At 40.9% G+C, this 15,340-nt stretch overlaps 1 protein-coding gene across 1 annotated transcript; it reads right to left on the bottom strand.

Moving 5' to 3' along the window:
• Nucleotides 1–5,604: 5,604 nt before the first annotated feature.
• LOC137259833 (D-beta-hydroxybutyrate dehydrogenase, mitochondrial-like) lies at nucleotides 5,605–14,980 on the bottom strand. The gene is made up of 7 exons (XM_067797454.1): nucleotides 14,823–14,980; nucleotides 12,207–12,420; nucleotides 10,945–11,145; nucleotides 9,937–10,089; nucleotides 8,880–9,073; nucleotides 7,732–7,968; nucleotides 5,605–6,477 (listed from the first exon to the last, which is right to left on the bottom strand). The coding sequence occupies exons 2-7, from the start codon at nucleotides 12,418–12,420 to the stop codon at nucleotides 6,406–6,408; spliced, it is 1,071 nt and encodes a 356-aa protein (XP_067653555.1). The 5' UTR covers nucleotides 14,823–14,980; the 3' UTR covers nucleotides 5,605–6,405.
• Nucleotides 14,981–15,340: the final 360 nt, after the last annotated feature.

Below are 15,340 nucleotides of genomic sequence, written 5' to 3'. Positions count from 1 at the left end.
ACAATCAACCCTAGTAAAACCATCTATGAGAATTTATTTTGACAAATCCCCCAATAAGCAGGTCACAGAACTGACCTGTCCCAACATGTTTCATATATGAAATTTCGCAACAGATGATTCACGATTATCAATAAACACACAGAGCAATACGGTGACTAAATGAAGGTTTCCGTGACCAAACGTATTGCTCACTGACAAAGCGCCACAATGAATTTTATTATGACATACAAATATCGTGTTTCAAATAACACACTTATTGGATTAAAAGACGCAGACTCTGCAGTGTCTACTTAAAAATTAACAATAACCTATCATATGAAAATGGATCATAACGTGGGCAGATGTACAAATACACCCAGAGATACACGAATCCAAAAAATGGATATTTTTGTTTGTAACATGCATGTTGTATCATCAACAAAACAATCAGAGAAGTTAGTGATTGAGTGAGTTTATATTTATACATATGATCCGAAACAATCAAAGGAGCGTGTGAGTAAATTTATATTTATCAATATGTTTATATTTATAAAATAGCGCCCAAAAGAAACGCCATCAAACATTTTTCTGGTTTAAAACAAAACTTAAGCTAAATACGGTGACATTAAATGTATTATTGCAAAACACAAACATTCAGCAACAGTATTTAATGGATAACAAGAAGTAAAACGACGCAGCGTGTGATCTAAGATAACATGAATGACACCGAGTGCATTATCCAGTATTCGATCACCTATCCAGAATCGACTGGGAGCTTTTACAACTTTCTGGGCAGCACATATTGTTCAGTGCCGGGTGTGGCCACCTCTAGCACTGATGCAGGCCCGAACCCGACGTCGAACTGAGTAGCTGAATCTTCTTACGTCTTGATTAGGGGTCCGAAGCCATTCCTTTAGCAGAGCAGCTGCCAAAGCGTTTGTCGATTTTGGCGTTTCCGAATTCGACGTCACCGTTATTCCCAAAGGTGCTTAATTGGGGACAGATCTCGAAGAGCTATAACTGGCTTTCGTCACCAAAGTTCTCTCTTCGCCAGGTTCGCTACTGCCAGTGTGGCACAGTCCTGGTTCGCCTCAGTCTGGCACATCGGTGGTGGCACGTCAACGTAATTTTCTTAAAACGTCATTCGGCACTGAGACCATGAATGCAGAAACGTCTGGTCACTATAACGTAAATAACGATCATACGTTTAGGTAGTGATCTACCACTCTTAGTCCTGTCTGGAGTACTGACAGTCTGTCATAGACGTGTGGCAAGTCTTCCGATAGTGGGCTTGCAGCATCCCATTGTCTTAGTCACATGCTCTTGTGTCTGTTCCATACTGAATTCTCTCCCTATCTACTCTGCTGGTAAACGAGACATATTCCTGCTTGTCAATCGATTAACAAGATGTACAAGAATAAATCTGGTCTGCTTTTATACCCTAATTAGATGCGGGTGTGCACAGTTTGCATTTCATTCATGTAAATTCTTTTGTTTTGTTTTGTTTTGTTTTGGGCGTTTTTTTTCACACAGTACGAAATGCAAGTGCAAGTATTCACTGGGAATAGACATGGTCTGTTCAAGAGATGTGTGTTTGGGTATTTACAAACAGATTGACAATCATTATGACAATTTACACTCGTTTTTTTTTTTTATTTTAGTGGCGTTTCTTTCGGCCGTTAGTTCACATACGATCCGATACAATCGGAGGTGTGAATGCGTGAGTGAGTGAGTGAGTGAGTTTGCATTAATTGATACAGATATATTTATAGATGTGATCCGATACAATCGGGGGAATGAGTGCGTGAGTGAGTGAGTTTACATTAATTGATACAGATATATTTTTAGATGTGATCCGATGCAATCGGGGGAATGAGTGCGTGAGTGAGTGAGTTTACATTAATTGATACAGATACATTTATAGATGTGATCCGAGGCAGTCGTAGGAATGTGTGAGTGAGTGAATTTATATTTATCGTCACGTCGGCAATATTTCAGCCACGTCGTGACGAGAACCAATTTCACTAGCATCATTGTTGGATTTAAAACTAGCATTTGTTATTAAACTAGTATTCAAGTGTTCTCGTCACACCGAAGTCACAAATTCAAATACCTAAACTGTTGTCCCACCGAGATATTACTGGAGTGTATGTAAAAGTGGCCTGGAACCATATTCAAGGGCTGGTCGATTCTGCACTGCATTCAGATGTTAGTTCCTTATTCTCCTGTGAGGCTAAATAGTATAATATCTTTCAAAGTGCATTTAACTCGACCACCTTTTTATTTGCAGAGTGTTCGTTATATCTTTAGCTAAATTTCTCAAGTTGTAATCGAAGGATTTTTGTGTTTTTAATTTATGGTTAAGTCTAGGCGCAAGTGTCAATCCAGCTGGCGTCCATTCAGATAACGAAAACACTGTAAATCCTTGTATGGCGATCTGCCTTCGGTTGTTGGCGACCTACAGCGTGTTTCTGTGTTTCGTTGCCTCGCAAGATTAAAATAGTTTTAGATTTACATGATAGTTTTAAACATCATGTGTCCTGCTCCACATATTTTACAGTCCTTTGCTGTCGGGATTGTGAACAGCTTGTGTTTGTTTTGTATGCAAAACTCTTTTTGGCGTTATATGGCTGAGGGGCGATAGGGTAGCGTTCGTTGGGCCCAAGACCTGGCCCCGATTTCTCGAAACAAGCTTAAGTTTTTACTCAAATCGCAATGAGTTTCACAGTTCGATACAGCTGAAATTTGCACTCAACTGTACTTTTTTAAATATAAAAGCCGAAACAATTCAAGCAATCTCTATCCCCCAACCTCAAATTGTCTGCTATAGTTTCAGTTTGATATCAATTTCGTTCTGTGAAATGCGTTTTCTCAAATTGAATAAAAACTTAAACTTAAGTCAAACCTCAGACTTAAGTTTGTTTCTAGAAATCGGGGTGAAGCCCATTTCAGGTATATTCGCCAGTGAAATTGCTGCCAAAAGCGGCGTAAAAAACGTTTTTCACTCATTCACTCGACGACTGACATTTTGCCGAGATCATACATGTTAACAGTAGTTTTGCTACCTGTATACTACCAAGAAATAATGCCATGAATTAATGAGTACGATAAAATTTGGATAAATATATAAATAACGCACGTCATAATTTTAAAGAAAAACAGTCTGTGAGTCCTATTTTTTAACGTAGTCGCTGCATGGCTACTCATATAGTTAAAATAAATCGGCCTGGTTAATACGTCCAAACGCAAACATTCAACTCAAATGGCAATGCAGATTTATTCCTTTTCGTGTGCACTGCGCGTCTGCACATACTAACTTGTAATGAAACTGTAAGCACGCATGACAACAAAACGTACAATATCAATAAAGACACAAACGAATCCAGTGATAAACATGAAGTTCATAATTGATTTGCTAATGTCACAAGGTTCAAAGAATATATATTATTACATAGATTTTTAATTACATTTAATAACCTCTGGATAGATATATTAATTTTCATGGTAGGCAATAAAGTTAGGCAGATGTTACGACCAGTCATGGTAACAAGAACATATATAGCAACATCTGATGTTTTTTTCTTACAAATCGATAAAAAATTAATCATGAACACTCAGATGCTGTTGTGACGAACTTAAAAATGTTGAAGTTTCGCTTTTTCTACGTAAATGTGCTGTTAGCTTCTGTCTCACCTTCGTTGATCCCGCGATGTGTTTATGTCACCGTGAGGGCTAAAATATTGTCAGTATGTGTATACTGAACCACAAAAGTAAAGGCAACTCTGCCTGTCACGTTTTCAGGAAGACCTGGAAGCTTGTTCTTGTATGATTTCATTTTCCGAAAATTGCGTTTCTTTTGCCTTTCAGTCTATACATACATACATACATACATACATTAAATTAAACTGAATTAAATTTACGCAACTCGAGGTGTCACCGATCAGATGGTCATGTGACTTCTCACGTGACATCTAATCGGTGAATGTGATTTCCATGTTTTGTGTTTTTTCTCATTTAACAACACGTGTTGGAAAATACGTACCTGATCATTGTCACCTAACCATCCACGTGATATAGGGAATACACTCAAATGTCAGAAATTAAGTAAAGTAACGAGAAAATAAATAAATTTATTTAAATAATTAAAGGGGCACTGATGCGGAGCGAATAATTCTTCTCGCCAACGTTCTAATTACGAAAGCAGACCGCAAATTGGTCAGCGCCCACTCCTTCGACCGTGACGGACAAAGGAACTGGGCTCCTGTCCATATTAGCAGAATTTCTTCACCTAAGCAGTCAGGAGGCCGGATGCCCATCACATGCCATTTGTTTAAAAATATCCATGGTATTCCTTGTCTGATCGTAACCATATATCCCAGCAGTGTAGTTCTTTTCGGATGCTTGGATGGTATACTTACTGATCCAATTTGATCCTATTTCTGTGTTTTTAACCTCGATATTTAATCATGTTACATCAAAATATGATGTCTACAGGCACGTAGCAAGCCATTTGTTTCAGTACGGAAGATTGCAAAGCTTTATATTTAGGTAGTTTTGAGTGTTGGTTGAGCTGTGATAGCAAATAGCATACGTAAATTTTGGTAGCTATGGTAGCTACAATGGTTTATTATTTATGATAATAATAACACACAGTTGATGTATTTGAATTCGTAAACCAAAAAACGATGACTTTGCCTTTGGTAGAGAAATCTGAAAATTGTCTTACGTAAAAAAAACCCCTTATTTCACCTATTTACCAAAGTACACAGCAAATGCCTGTGTGTATTCCTTATGTAACGAAATTCCGTTGGTATCCTCAAAACAGTTTCGGCCCATAAGTGTTTACACGCTGCATGCGACACAGAGATTACATCTTCCTTGCTGTAACTCGCGTTTGATGGTGTAAACCTACACGTGTTATTTGTCATCATTCTCTGGATGGTCAATTCATGAATTTATAACAGGTATAATTAGTAGCAACACCACTTCGGTTACTCATCAAAGGTTCCCATTTGGCATTTCTCCTGTCTGGAGTAAATACTCAACATTATAAATTAAGGTCTGTAATGGCAAATGTATTGTATGTTATGTAATATATGCATGTAAGTGATGCAAGAGGGTTTATCAGCTGAGTTACAAAAACAAACATCGATCAAAGGATTAACCGATAACACACTGATTGATTAATTACTTTTATCTTCTAGCGGATTTGTCAAAAGGCAGTGTGTGTAGATGACTACACCCTGTCGTAAAGTGTGAGTGCAAAAACAACATCCTCCCTTCAAAGAATTAACCACCCTTGCGTTGATTGATTGATTGCTCAATATTGGTTAACTAAATTACTTAGAATAGTGGACATCATACAATTAGTTGCCAGGTGTACTATCTTGGGAGACCAATGAGAGGTTTATCTGGTTTTCACCAATGAAAGACGTGAAACGATGTGTTACTTTTTCGCAAATGAGACAGTTGTAAGACACGCGACACAGAGCAGGATTATTTACCAACTGCAGATGAATGGAATACGATTTCTTTTACGTGGATATTGATGGATACATTCCTGAACAATGTAGTAGCCTGACATTGTTGCTATAAAATTAGTCTGTTTTACATTCATTGTTTGCATTTTGTTTTAATTTATTTGTTGTAGCATTCAGCAGAATCTGTATGACAGAAAACACACACTAGATCGCGTATGTGTGTGAAATAGGAACCACATTGGCAATCTATACAATGTATAAATGTTGCTGTTATGTTAGAAATTTACTATGAGTATGAGCAAATCGTGGGTTCTTTTATTAATTTTCAGAATCATACAAATATGACAGTAAACTAATTAGGGTTATGAGACAAAATATAGAGACGTACACTGGCTTCGTTATTTTCCCGTCCTAATAGTTTTTGTTACCATTTCTACCACTGGCAGATGATTAACCTTCAAAGTGTTTCATTTGTTTTCATAATACATTTGTAATGAAGTACAAATGACTTCACCTCAGTTGATCTGTCTATAATTAAACTATCAATTGCGCTTACGGACTGCGCAGCAGAGGTCACGAACCAGTCACGAATTCTGGGATATCATCCGGGTACTCACGGGAGAAAAACAATAACAAAAGTTTACACCAGTCCACGGAAACTGCTCCGCATCAGTGCCCCTTTAAGATAATGATTGAATGTAAGCGAACGTATTTGAAAGCACAAAAAAAGTTCATTCGAAAAAACGACAAAGGTTGGAAACAAGGACACAAACCATAAATTTAAATAAAGAGAAAATCATGGTAAAATAATTTCTGCTTCCAAAGTGATGACGGGATACCTTTTCCCACGTATCGTATGTTTGCAACTGTGAAATTGTTATGCTGTCATATTTCCGGTCTTCTATTCCATGTTTGATATACTGGTTACTCGATGTTGTCACAATCCTCAAACTGGTACCTTCTCTAACAGGTAATCCAATACTAAGTCTGGCAGGAAAGGTTTCAAATATATGTACACCTGGAAAGAAATTGAACATTAAATTATTGATTATCACAGGTAAATGGAATCAGGTAAATCTGGAAAAAAAGAACAATAATCAATGATGTCATTACCAATATATGCATTTTAGAATGACGTGAGTATGGCTTTTACGTGGCTCTTAGCAATATATTAGCAATAGTCGAAACCTGAAATGGGTTTCACACATAGCGTCCATGTGAGGAATCGAACCCTGGCCTTAGCGTGACGAGCAAACGCTTTAACCACTAGGCTACAACTGCCCTGGCAGTTTAGAAGTTGAAACATACATTAAGCAACAAATTTAATGGATAACAATTTCTTGACATCGAGGTGAAAACGAACATCATGAAGGATTATCGATATAGAATTTGTGGGATCGATAATATCCAACATATTGTTTTTCATGACGGAAAACAGATTGTGCTAATTCACACACTACACACATCCATGTCTTTACTATTTGCCAGCTTCTAAATAATGTTCAGGATGTGATATATGAGGTTTTCTTTCAAACGTTTTGCTCAAAACTACGTCTCCAATATTTATCGATAATCGATATTTAGTGAACGGTCATCGGTCTCTGTTATCTACATCGATAACCAGCCCTAGAAGGATGACATGCCTTCATTAAACACACAGAAGTCTAATCTGTCAAAACATTGTTTCAATTTCAATTTTTGAATCTATTTTTCTTGGATATTTATTTGCCATATGCCATGTGACATGTGCCGAAGGTCATATGATGATAGTGTGTCAGCCACTTCACGTCATTATAACATGACGTTATGGCACACGTGAGGGAACTACGTATAGGGGGAACTAGTTGGACAACGTTTTGTTTCTACAGTTTTTCAAACTGTTTATTAGGAATGTAGCAGAGAGGTTTCATTCGGGAAATATTTCGCTTTGATTGGATAACCCAATCGGAAAACGTGTTTTGTCTCAAAATCTGATCATGTATGTGAACAGAAGTTAGAAATATATACCCGATGGAACTGTGAAAAGCTGTGACGCTACCATTTTGGAGTCGTTCTTATTTTAACGCCACACCCACCCTTATTTCCAAAAATGTCTATAAGTAATCGACCAGACGTGCAGGTGATCGATAGAAAGAGCATTGATTTTCGAAATTTGGATACGATGTCATGTGTCAGCCAGCTCTGCAAGTGTGGCCTATAGATCCCTTCAGTCGCAGCTTACAACAAGGGTGAGCTGCTGAAGATCAATTCCGTTTTTTTCTGGGATACCTACCACACGAAAGTCCACAAGTGAATTCGTTCCCCCGATGAGATATCTCGGGCTAACCTTGACCTCTATCAGTTGACGTTCCATGATGTCAAGGACAGCGTCACATGTCGTGGGTGATTTCTTGGCAGCGGCATGCAGGTCACTGACAACCTGTTCTGCCATCTGTAGTGGGTACACCCTCCTCACGTCGTCACTGGCCGAGTTGAAACCGTCAAATAATCTCCTTCTGAACATTTCAATCTGCATGTAATAGCAGAAAAGTATCAAGTGTCGCGTAACAGAACGGAAATGAGACAGTCGGAATGTGTTTTTTGTTTCTTACTGTGCGACCTCGGAAAGGTAGAACGGGGTAATCCGAACGACAGCTGTCAACACATTCGTCAACCTTTGCCCATAGCCGTAAATAATACATCAACTGCTCGACTGGGTTCCGAATGTAAGCGACCTTACCTCTGACTCGTTCTATTTCGTTTCTGTCTCTCTATTCAATGGAATTGACATTTATTGGGAAAAAAAAAGACTTTTCTATGAAATTTGGAAATGTTGCCATGGAACCTCAGAAGTTCAAGTCTCGCTACAGTAGTTTGCAGGTAAACAATTGAAATAAAGATGAGGGGATAATGTGAATACGTGAAACTGTGAAACTGTGAAACAGGAGCCAATTATCCACGTGCAACATGTCATTGGTAAAATGACACGCAATGAAACAAGTCGGCAGCGTGCGTCACATGTGCAGAAGTGTGCCAAATATTCACTGGTCCGCTAGCCCGAGGCTATTGAAAATAGAGGCGGGCGAGTGAATCACCACGGGCCCGACTCACTGGTCAGTTTTCATGACGTCATTTTGTAAGATATCGCTCTCTCCGATTTGCTATGTTTTATATCACACTTTTAAATCATGTCATAATTTGTTTTACCTTAACTTCTTCCAATCCTTTGCTTAGTTTCTTCGTTCAAAGCCGGGCTATTGAATTGTTCATGAGCTAGTACCTTTCAGGCATGCTTCGCCCCAATAGCTAGCAAAATTTGGAAACTATTTTCCACACTGGTCAAGTCTGTGAGAGATGGAGTATGTAAGTGACCTTTTCATTAGTGCAAAAAAATTGACATTTGCCGACACATTTCGCCTGGGATGTTGGTGGATTACTTACATTGTGTTCGCGAAGAATGGCTGTTGCTCCCCCGAAATGTCCTGGTTCAATCACACTGACTTGGACACCAAACCGTCTCATTTCTTGTCGCAAAGCATCAGAGAAAGCTTCTAAACCGTACTTCGAAATGCAGTACGTCGAGTTACCTCCCCTTGCCAGACGACCTCTTTCACTGGACACGTTTATTATCCGACCTGAAATTATGCAAATTATGCACTTAGTTTGTCTGCAGTGATATATTTGGATATCAAGGTGAACCGTGACACTCGGTAATATTGCAGCTGTAGGGCGGATTTCTGTAACCAACTGAGCAGCGATGCGCAAACTACAGCTACAGTGACATCAATGAATCAGGCAGGTTCCCCTGGGCCTAGATCGTAGGATACCTTAATGCAGCGTAAACACATACTCACTCACTTACATGTCTCTTTTGGCAGCCATGGCAACGGGAGCTTTTGTCATGTAGTTTATGTGGAATCCAAGGTTTGAGTGAGTGACAGGGAAACCAAGCCCGTCAGATCGAGTGAGGTGCAAGAAAATTTAATGTGTTGTTTAATGCTTGGGTCTGTCATTAATTCAGACAAATCATTCCGCCTCAAGTGTAAAGGGGTAATAAGATATGAGTCAGTTTTCGAACTCATTGTCACACACTGGTGCGGTCACGTGTTGCAACTCATTAGTGGTATAGGCGTCTGGGACTAAAATGATCTCGATAACGTATATCTTTAACCCAGCAATATCCCTGCACGACGGCAGTCTGTAAGTAATCGAGTCTGAACAGGACGACCCAGTGATCAACATCATGAGCATCGACCTACGTAATTGCGTTCGTTCTCTTACGACAAGCATGAAGGCAACCTTTTGAAATATGATTTGTTTCCAAGGGGAAGATAATGATTGTTTTACGACACAGTCACGTCTTGACGACATGAAAGAAGCGGGCTGCTAATGGTGGTGACTAGAATTAGGATCTTCTCCATCTTGGTAGTCTGTCCTGAACATCCTTGATGCCTCGTATGTTAATATTCATTTATTCACGTCATATTTGTTTCCTCACCTTTAGCTTGCCTCACAAGCGGCAGGAAAGCTTTAGACACTCTAATGGCCCCGAAAAGGTTGACTTCGCACACTTCTTTGTAGAACTGCAAGCTGCACAGCTCCACCGGGCCTCCGCCGTCAATGCCGGCGTTGTTCACAACAGCCCACAAACCTGCAACAAATGTGGTAGCGTTACCTTACCGTACCAGGGGGGCAACCGTTTTCTCACTGCAGTGTCGCACTGTAATATGGCTTTTTCTGCCGGTCTGACATGTAAAAAGATGCTTCTTTTACGTGTTACAATCGTAGTTGAAATATTCATTTTAAACTAAAGAATGTTAATGTCACACAGGAAAATAATCTCATAAAATGACCTCTTACTGATATTCCTTAAATGTGCAACGGCAGTAGTATAAGTGATAGTGGTAATAGTAGTGGTAGTAGTGGTAGTAGTAGTGCTGGTGGTGGTGGTGGTGGCAGTAGTAGTAGGCTAGCTGTGGTAGTCTCTAGATGGCAGTTGAGGCACAAAGTGTTCCCGTTACTTTTGCCATTATTGTACATTCGAAGATTTTAAATGATACCTTGTAGTTTTAGTAGTAGTAGTAGTAGTGGTAGTAGTAGTAGTGGTAGTAGTAGTGGTAGTAGTGGTGGTGGTGGTGGTGGTAGCTTCTGCTGCTGATAATCATGATGGTGTTGTGTTATTACTGCTAATGTAACAAATTACACTTTCTTAATGAAGTATAAATTCTAGAGTCAGGCACCTGATCACCATCATAAAACATCAGCCGTCTAACCCACTCAGCCACAGCAATGAGAGTCAACCTAACAAAAGTAATAGAACTTATGCTTACTGAGGAAGTGTAATCCTAAATATAACAAGTGTTACATTTGACAACTCTCTGAAAAAAGCAAACTATAAGCAGCGTTCATATTTCAATCGCGACAGCCACGCGAAACCAACGCATCCTACTCGCGACCGAGAAACCATCTGTCTTGACCAAGAAGCGACAACAGCAAGTATCCCCACCTGTGCTTCGACATCGCTCCTGGACATACTTGAGAGCATCCTTCACTTCCCCTTCCTTCGTCACATCCATTTTCAACACGTGCATCCTCTCCTGGAACGTGCTCTGCAGTTCTCGAGGCCCCTCCGTGTTGTCGTTCAGACAGCCAGCGAACACCGTGAAGCCGAGCTTGTGTGCTCGCGTCGCCAGCATATTGCCAAATCCTATCAAGATAGAGCAAGCACTGACTGAAACAAGTTTAGTGAATGAATGTGGATTAATGCCGGTTTTAGCAGTGTATGAATGGAATAAGGCCCGTTCAAAGGTACAGATTTCAGTTTACAGCTAACCAGCCGGATGGTCTGGTCAAAAATTGAGATGTTCCATACACTTGAATAAATTCACTATATATGATGTCTGGTTGATTGTTTTTCTCATTCCATACACTGATTTTAGTGAATGTGTATGGTTTGAGCAGCTTTTATTGCATGAATACGTGCAAACACTTCGTTGCAGGTACAGCAACGTGCAGCAAAACTTGGACAAATTACTGTTACTATGTGTCCCAGCCGTGACTGGGTACCTAGTACGCGAGTGCTCCTAGTGGCTGCAAAAATTGTCGATTCCCTAGGGAGCTGAGATTGATACTACGAGGCGTCTTTTGAATATGACATACAATGATCGAGGGAAAGTCAAAGCGCCTTTGAGCAGCTGTGCTCGATATCGGCGATTTAACAATATTAGTGTATTTATGATAGAAAGTTTAACGGTGTTTAGCGAGAAATTCTTTGCCGAAGTCTAATATTCAATGAAATCTTTATTTTGCTAGGCAGATTATTTCCCTTGGGAGACAACACGTTTTCACCTTGGCACAAATCCATATGCATGTCATTGTTTCTGTGCAGTAACTATGCTATACCAGTCTGATCGTGTTTCTCAAAACAAATAAAAGGTCTGTTGTTTAACACCGCACTGATCAATATGACCACGGCATGGGGCAACAAGTATAGGCATTACACGTTGTACCCACGTAGGGAATCGAACACGGGTCTTCGTCGTGACAAGCGACCGTGTCAACCACTAGGCCACACTTCCACCCATCTAATGCCCATGACTGAATAAATTTAGTTTTAGGCCGTGTTTAGAAATATTCCTGTAATATCACCGGGGGTTCATTCGAAATGGTCTTCACATATTGTACTCATGCTACAAATCGAACCCGGGCCTTAGCCGTGACGAGGGAATGCTTTGACCACTAGGCTACCCCATCGCCCATCACGCTCACCTGCGTCGCAGCCAGTAATGAGGATAGCCTTTCCTGTCGGATCTATGTGATTGGGTGTATCTGACTTAAAGAAGTACAGCATAACGGCGTACAGAACGCAGCCTGCTATCAGGCACCAGAATATGTAGTCGATGAAGTAGTACACCAACGTCGCGAAGACCGCCGTGGCCGCAACTGGTATATATTGCATATTGAAATTCGACTGGGGCGCCATCTGTGAAAAAGAAGACGTAAAAATGTTATAGAACAAAAATCCATGAACAACTTAAACTGTCCACTAAATTTGCATCTATTTGTATTCGCTATCTGAGTGCATGTGAGTGAGTGAGTGAGTTAGTGAGTGAGATTGGTTTCACACCGACTTCAACAATATTCAAGCAATATTGCGGCAAGTGACGTTACAGAAATGACGTTATGTGTGGGAACCCACTGGGCTACCCCTCCACACTCCTTAAAAACGTGACACCAGTGGCGGTACAGAATCATTTCCAAGAGGAGTAAAATGTAACATAAGTAATATCTGGGGTTACATTTTATCGATCGATAAGGTGGAAATTTGTATGTTTGCCAGGATGATTCCCATCTGGGATTCCAACCCTCATACTAAGGGTCAGGCACCTAATAGTAGGTACACAAAGTCTGCGATCTAACCCACTCAGCCAACGCGGCTTCCACAAGTAGTCCAGATAACGTATACCCTTCTGATAGGTTTAAATGGGGAATCGTGGCTTCTAAAGCGAAGGCTGAGTGGGTTAAATTACTGACGTTGTGTCCTGTACAAAGTACTAAAATGAGCAGTTCGCATGAAAGTGAGTGAGTGAGTTTAATTTTACGTCGCTTTTAGCAATATTCCAGCAAAATCACGGCGGGGGACACAAGAAAATGGGCTTCACACATTGTACCCCGGTGGGGATCGAACCCGGGTCTTAGGCGTGAGGAGCGAACGCTTTAACCACTAGGCTACCACTAGGCTGTCCCTAAGACAACATATAGGAAATCAGCGGTTCGAACCAGGCAGAGTATAACCATAAAACGTTAAAATGGTGTTTGCTTATGCTTGTGGAAAACCTTCATCTGCATCAAACAATTTCAGAGATATCAAAACAAGTTCACATCGCCGTCAAATAACTGGATTATTGATCCTTGTGGAATGGAAAAGCGCAAAAGCAACAAAATGCAACAAAACAAAAGTAGCAAATTAAAAAAAATAAATAAATCTGGCGTTTACAGACGGCATCCTCCAATATGCCAGACACCCCAATAGTCACCCAGGTTAAAACAAGAATCCATCAGGGTGAGTGCACATCCTGTCCCTTGCCTGTTGCCTCCTTATGAAATAGGAATGGCCCAAAAGATAAGGGCCTTACAGATAGCATATTTGCCAAAATGAATTGTTGGCTTGCTTTCTTTTTGAAGTGAACAATTCGCACACCAGTCGCCTGAAAATCAAACAACATTTTTCTTTTGGTTCGTTTCCAAGTATTTTCACTTTAACTGTTATGAAAATATGCATGACAAAATTTATCAAGAACCAGTTCATCGAATCATGCTTCAAATACTGTCATTATTTACAGAGGAGGTTTGCGTTCGATCAACATGCCAGATTCGATGCTCTAAATGGGTACAATGTGTGAAGCCCATTGCTGGTGTACCTCGCCGTCATATTGCTGGTATAATCTTAAATCGGCGGCAGACATGCTCACTTTGACTTGACCTTGAGCGGTGGGACAGCGTCGCGGTTAAGCCACCGAAGATCCGGGTTCGAATGACTACATGGGTAAAACATGTCCACATTTCTTTTTTTTCCAGTTGCGATGTTGCTAGGGGATTGTCTAAAGGCGGCATAAACTCACTCTGAATTGACCTTTTAGCCTGACCTCATTTGGAAGTCAGTGGATATAGACAAGACTATAGCATCGTACAGTAGGTGTATACTAGTCAAGTTGCCTGTGAGATAGTCGTATTTATCATTTATCATGGCCACTCAAGCGTCTGACAATAACTGTGGACTCTGAACAGGGGACAGTGATGTGGTTAATTTCGTCAATTGAGTCACGCTGACCTGGCGTATTATATCAGGTTAACTTTGTCTCCCAACGCGCATTTATCGCTGTTGCACCATGTGCTGAATACAATGTCGCTATCTATGCTAAGCTGTGCTATGCTATCTCAGCAGGTCAGCCATTTGCAGTGTGAATTAGGAGAGAGAGAGAGAGGGGGGGGGGGGGGGAGAGCAGATAAAGAGAGGGAGAGAGAGAGTTGAGTGAGAAAATGCGAGAGAGCGAGACAGACAGAAAGAGAGACACACAAAGAAAGACCTACATAAAGACACACAGACACACACAAATAGAAGAGACGTAGAGACGTAGAGGGAGATACACAAACAGACGCGCGCACACACACACACGCACACGCACACGCACACGCACACACACACGGTGATGCGAGATACAGGGGTGTCTATCTCTCAGCAACACCAGCTACACCAAACAATGGGACCTCTTCATGTACGCAGCCACGTACATCCAAGCCTGAGGGACCCAAGGGGAAATATACACGAGACACGCCCAAGCTGTCTCAACCCACATACAACAACGGATAATTCATAGGAGTTACCTTCAAGGACAGGAGTCCAATCCTGTGGACGTGAATCCACAGTGTTGATTCGTAACACTGAAGAAGGCCACCAGTTACTGCCTAAAGTCCGATACGGGAGTGTGTTGTAGTGATATATCCTGCTGTACAGTGCACTGCAGCCTGACCTTTAGTACACTGTACTTCTGATGTCTTAATTTCGTCAGGGAGAGTACCGGCCTACGACAGAGTGAGCGAGCGTATATGGTTTTGTGCCGCATTAAGCGGGGTTGCAGAAAGTGCGTGAGTGAGTTTAGGTTTACGCCGCACTCAGCAATATCCCAGCTATATGGCGCTGGTGTGGAAATAATCGAGTCTGGACCAGATAGTCCAGTGATCAACAGCATGAGCATCAATCTGCGCAGTTGGGAACTGATAACATGCGCCTGACCACCCGACCCTGTTAGTCACCTCCTACGACAAGCACAGTCGCCTTTTATGGCAAGCATGGGTTGCTGAAGGCCTATTCTACCCGGGGACCTTCACAAGTCAATTACAGA

This window comes from Haliotis asinina, chromosome 13, assembly GCF_037392515.1.
Source record: "Haliotis asinina isolate JCU_RB_2024 chromosome 13, JCU_Hal_asi_v2, whole genome shotgun sequence".
In the NCBI taxonomy this organism is placed as follows: Eukaryota; Metazoa; Mollusca; class Gastropoda; order Lepetellida; family Haliotidae; genus Haliotis; species Haliotis asinina.
Note: the sequence above shows the minus strand (reverse complement) of the source record. Positions and strands in the feature narration are given on the sequence as shown.

Excerpts from the sequence above, each read along its gene's own strand:
- LOC137259833 (XM_067797454.1), bottom strand. The coding sequence starts at position 12,420 with ATGGCGCCCCAGTCGAATTTCAATATGCAATATATACCAGTTGCGGCC. Across the intron at positions 10,090-10,944 it reads GGAGCGATGTCGAAGCACAG|GTTTGTGGGCTGTTGTGAAC; the intron begins GTGGGGATACTT and ends CATTTGTTGCAG. Across the intron at positions 9,074-9,936 it reads GCTTGTGAGGCAAGCTAAAG|GTCGGATAATAAACGTGTCC; the intron begins GTGAGGAAACAA and ends GCATAATTTCAG.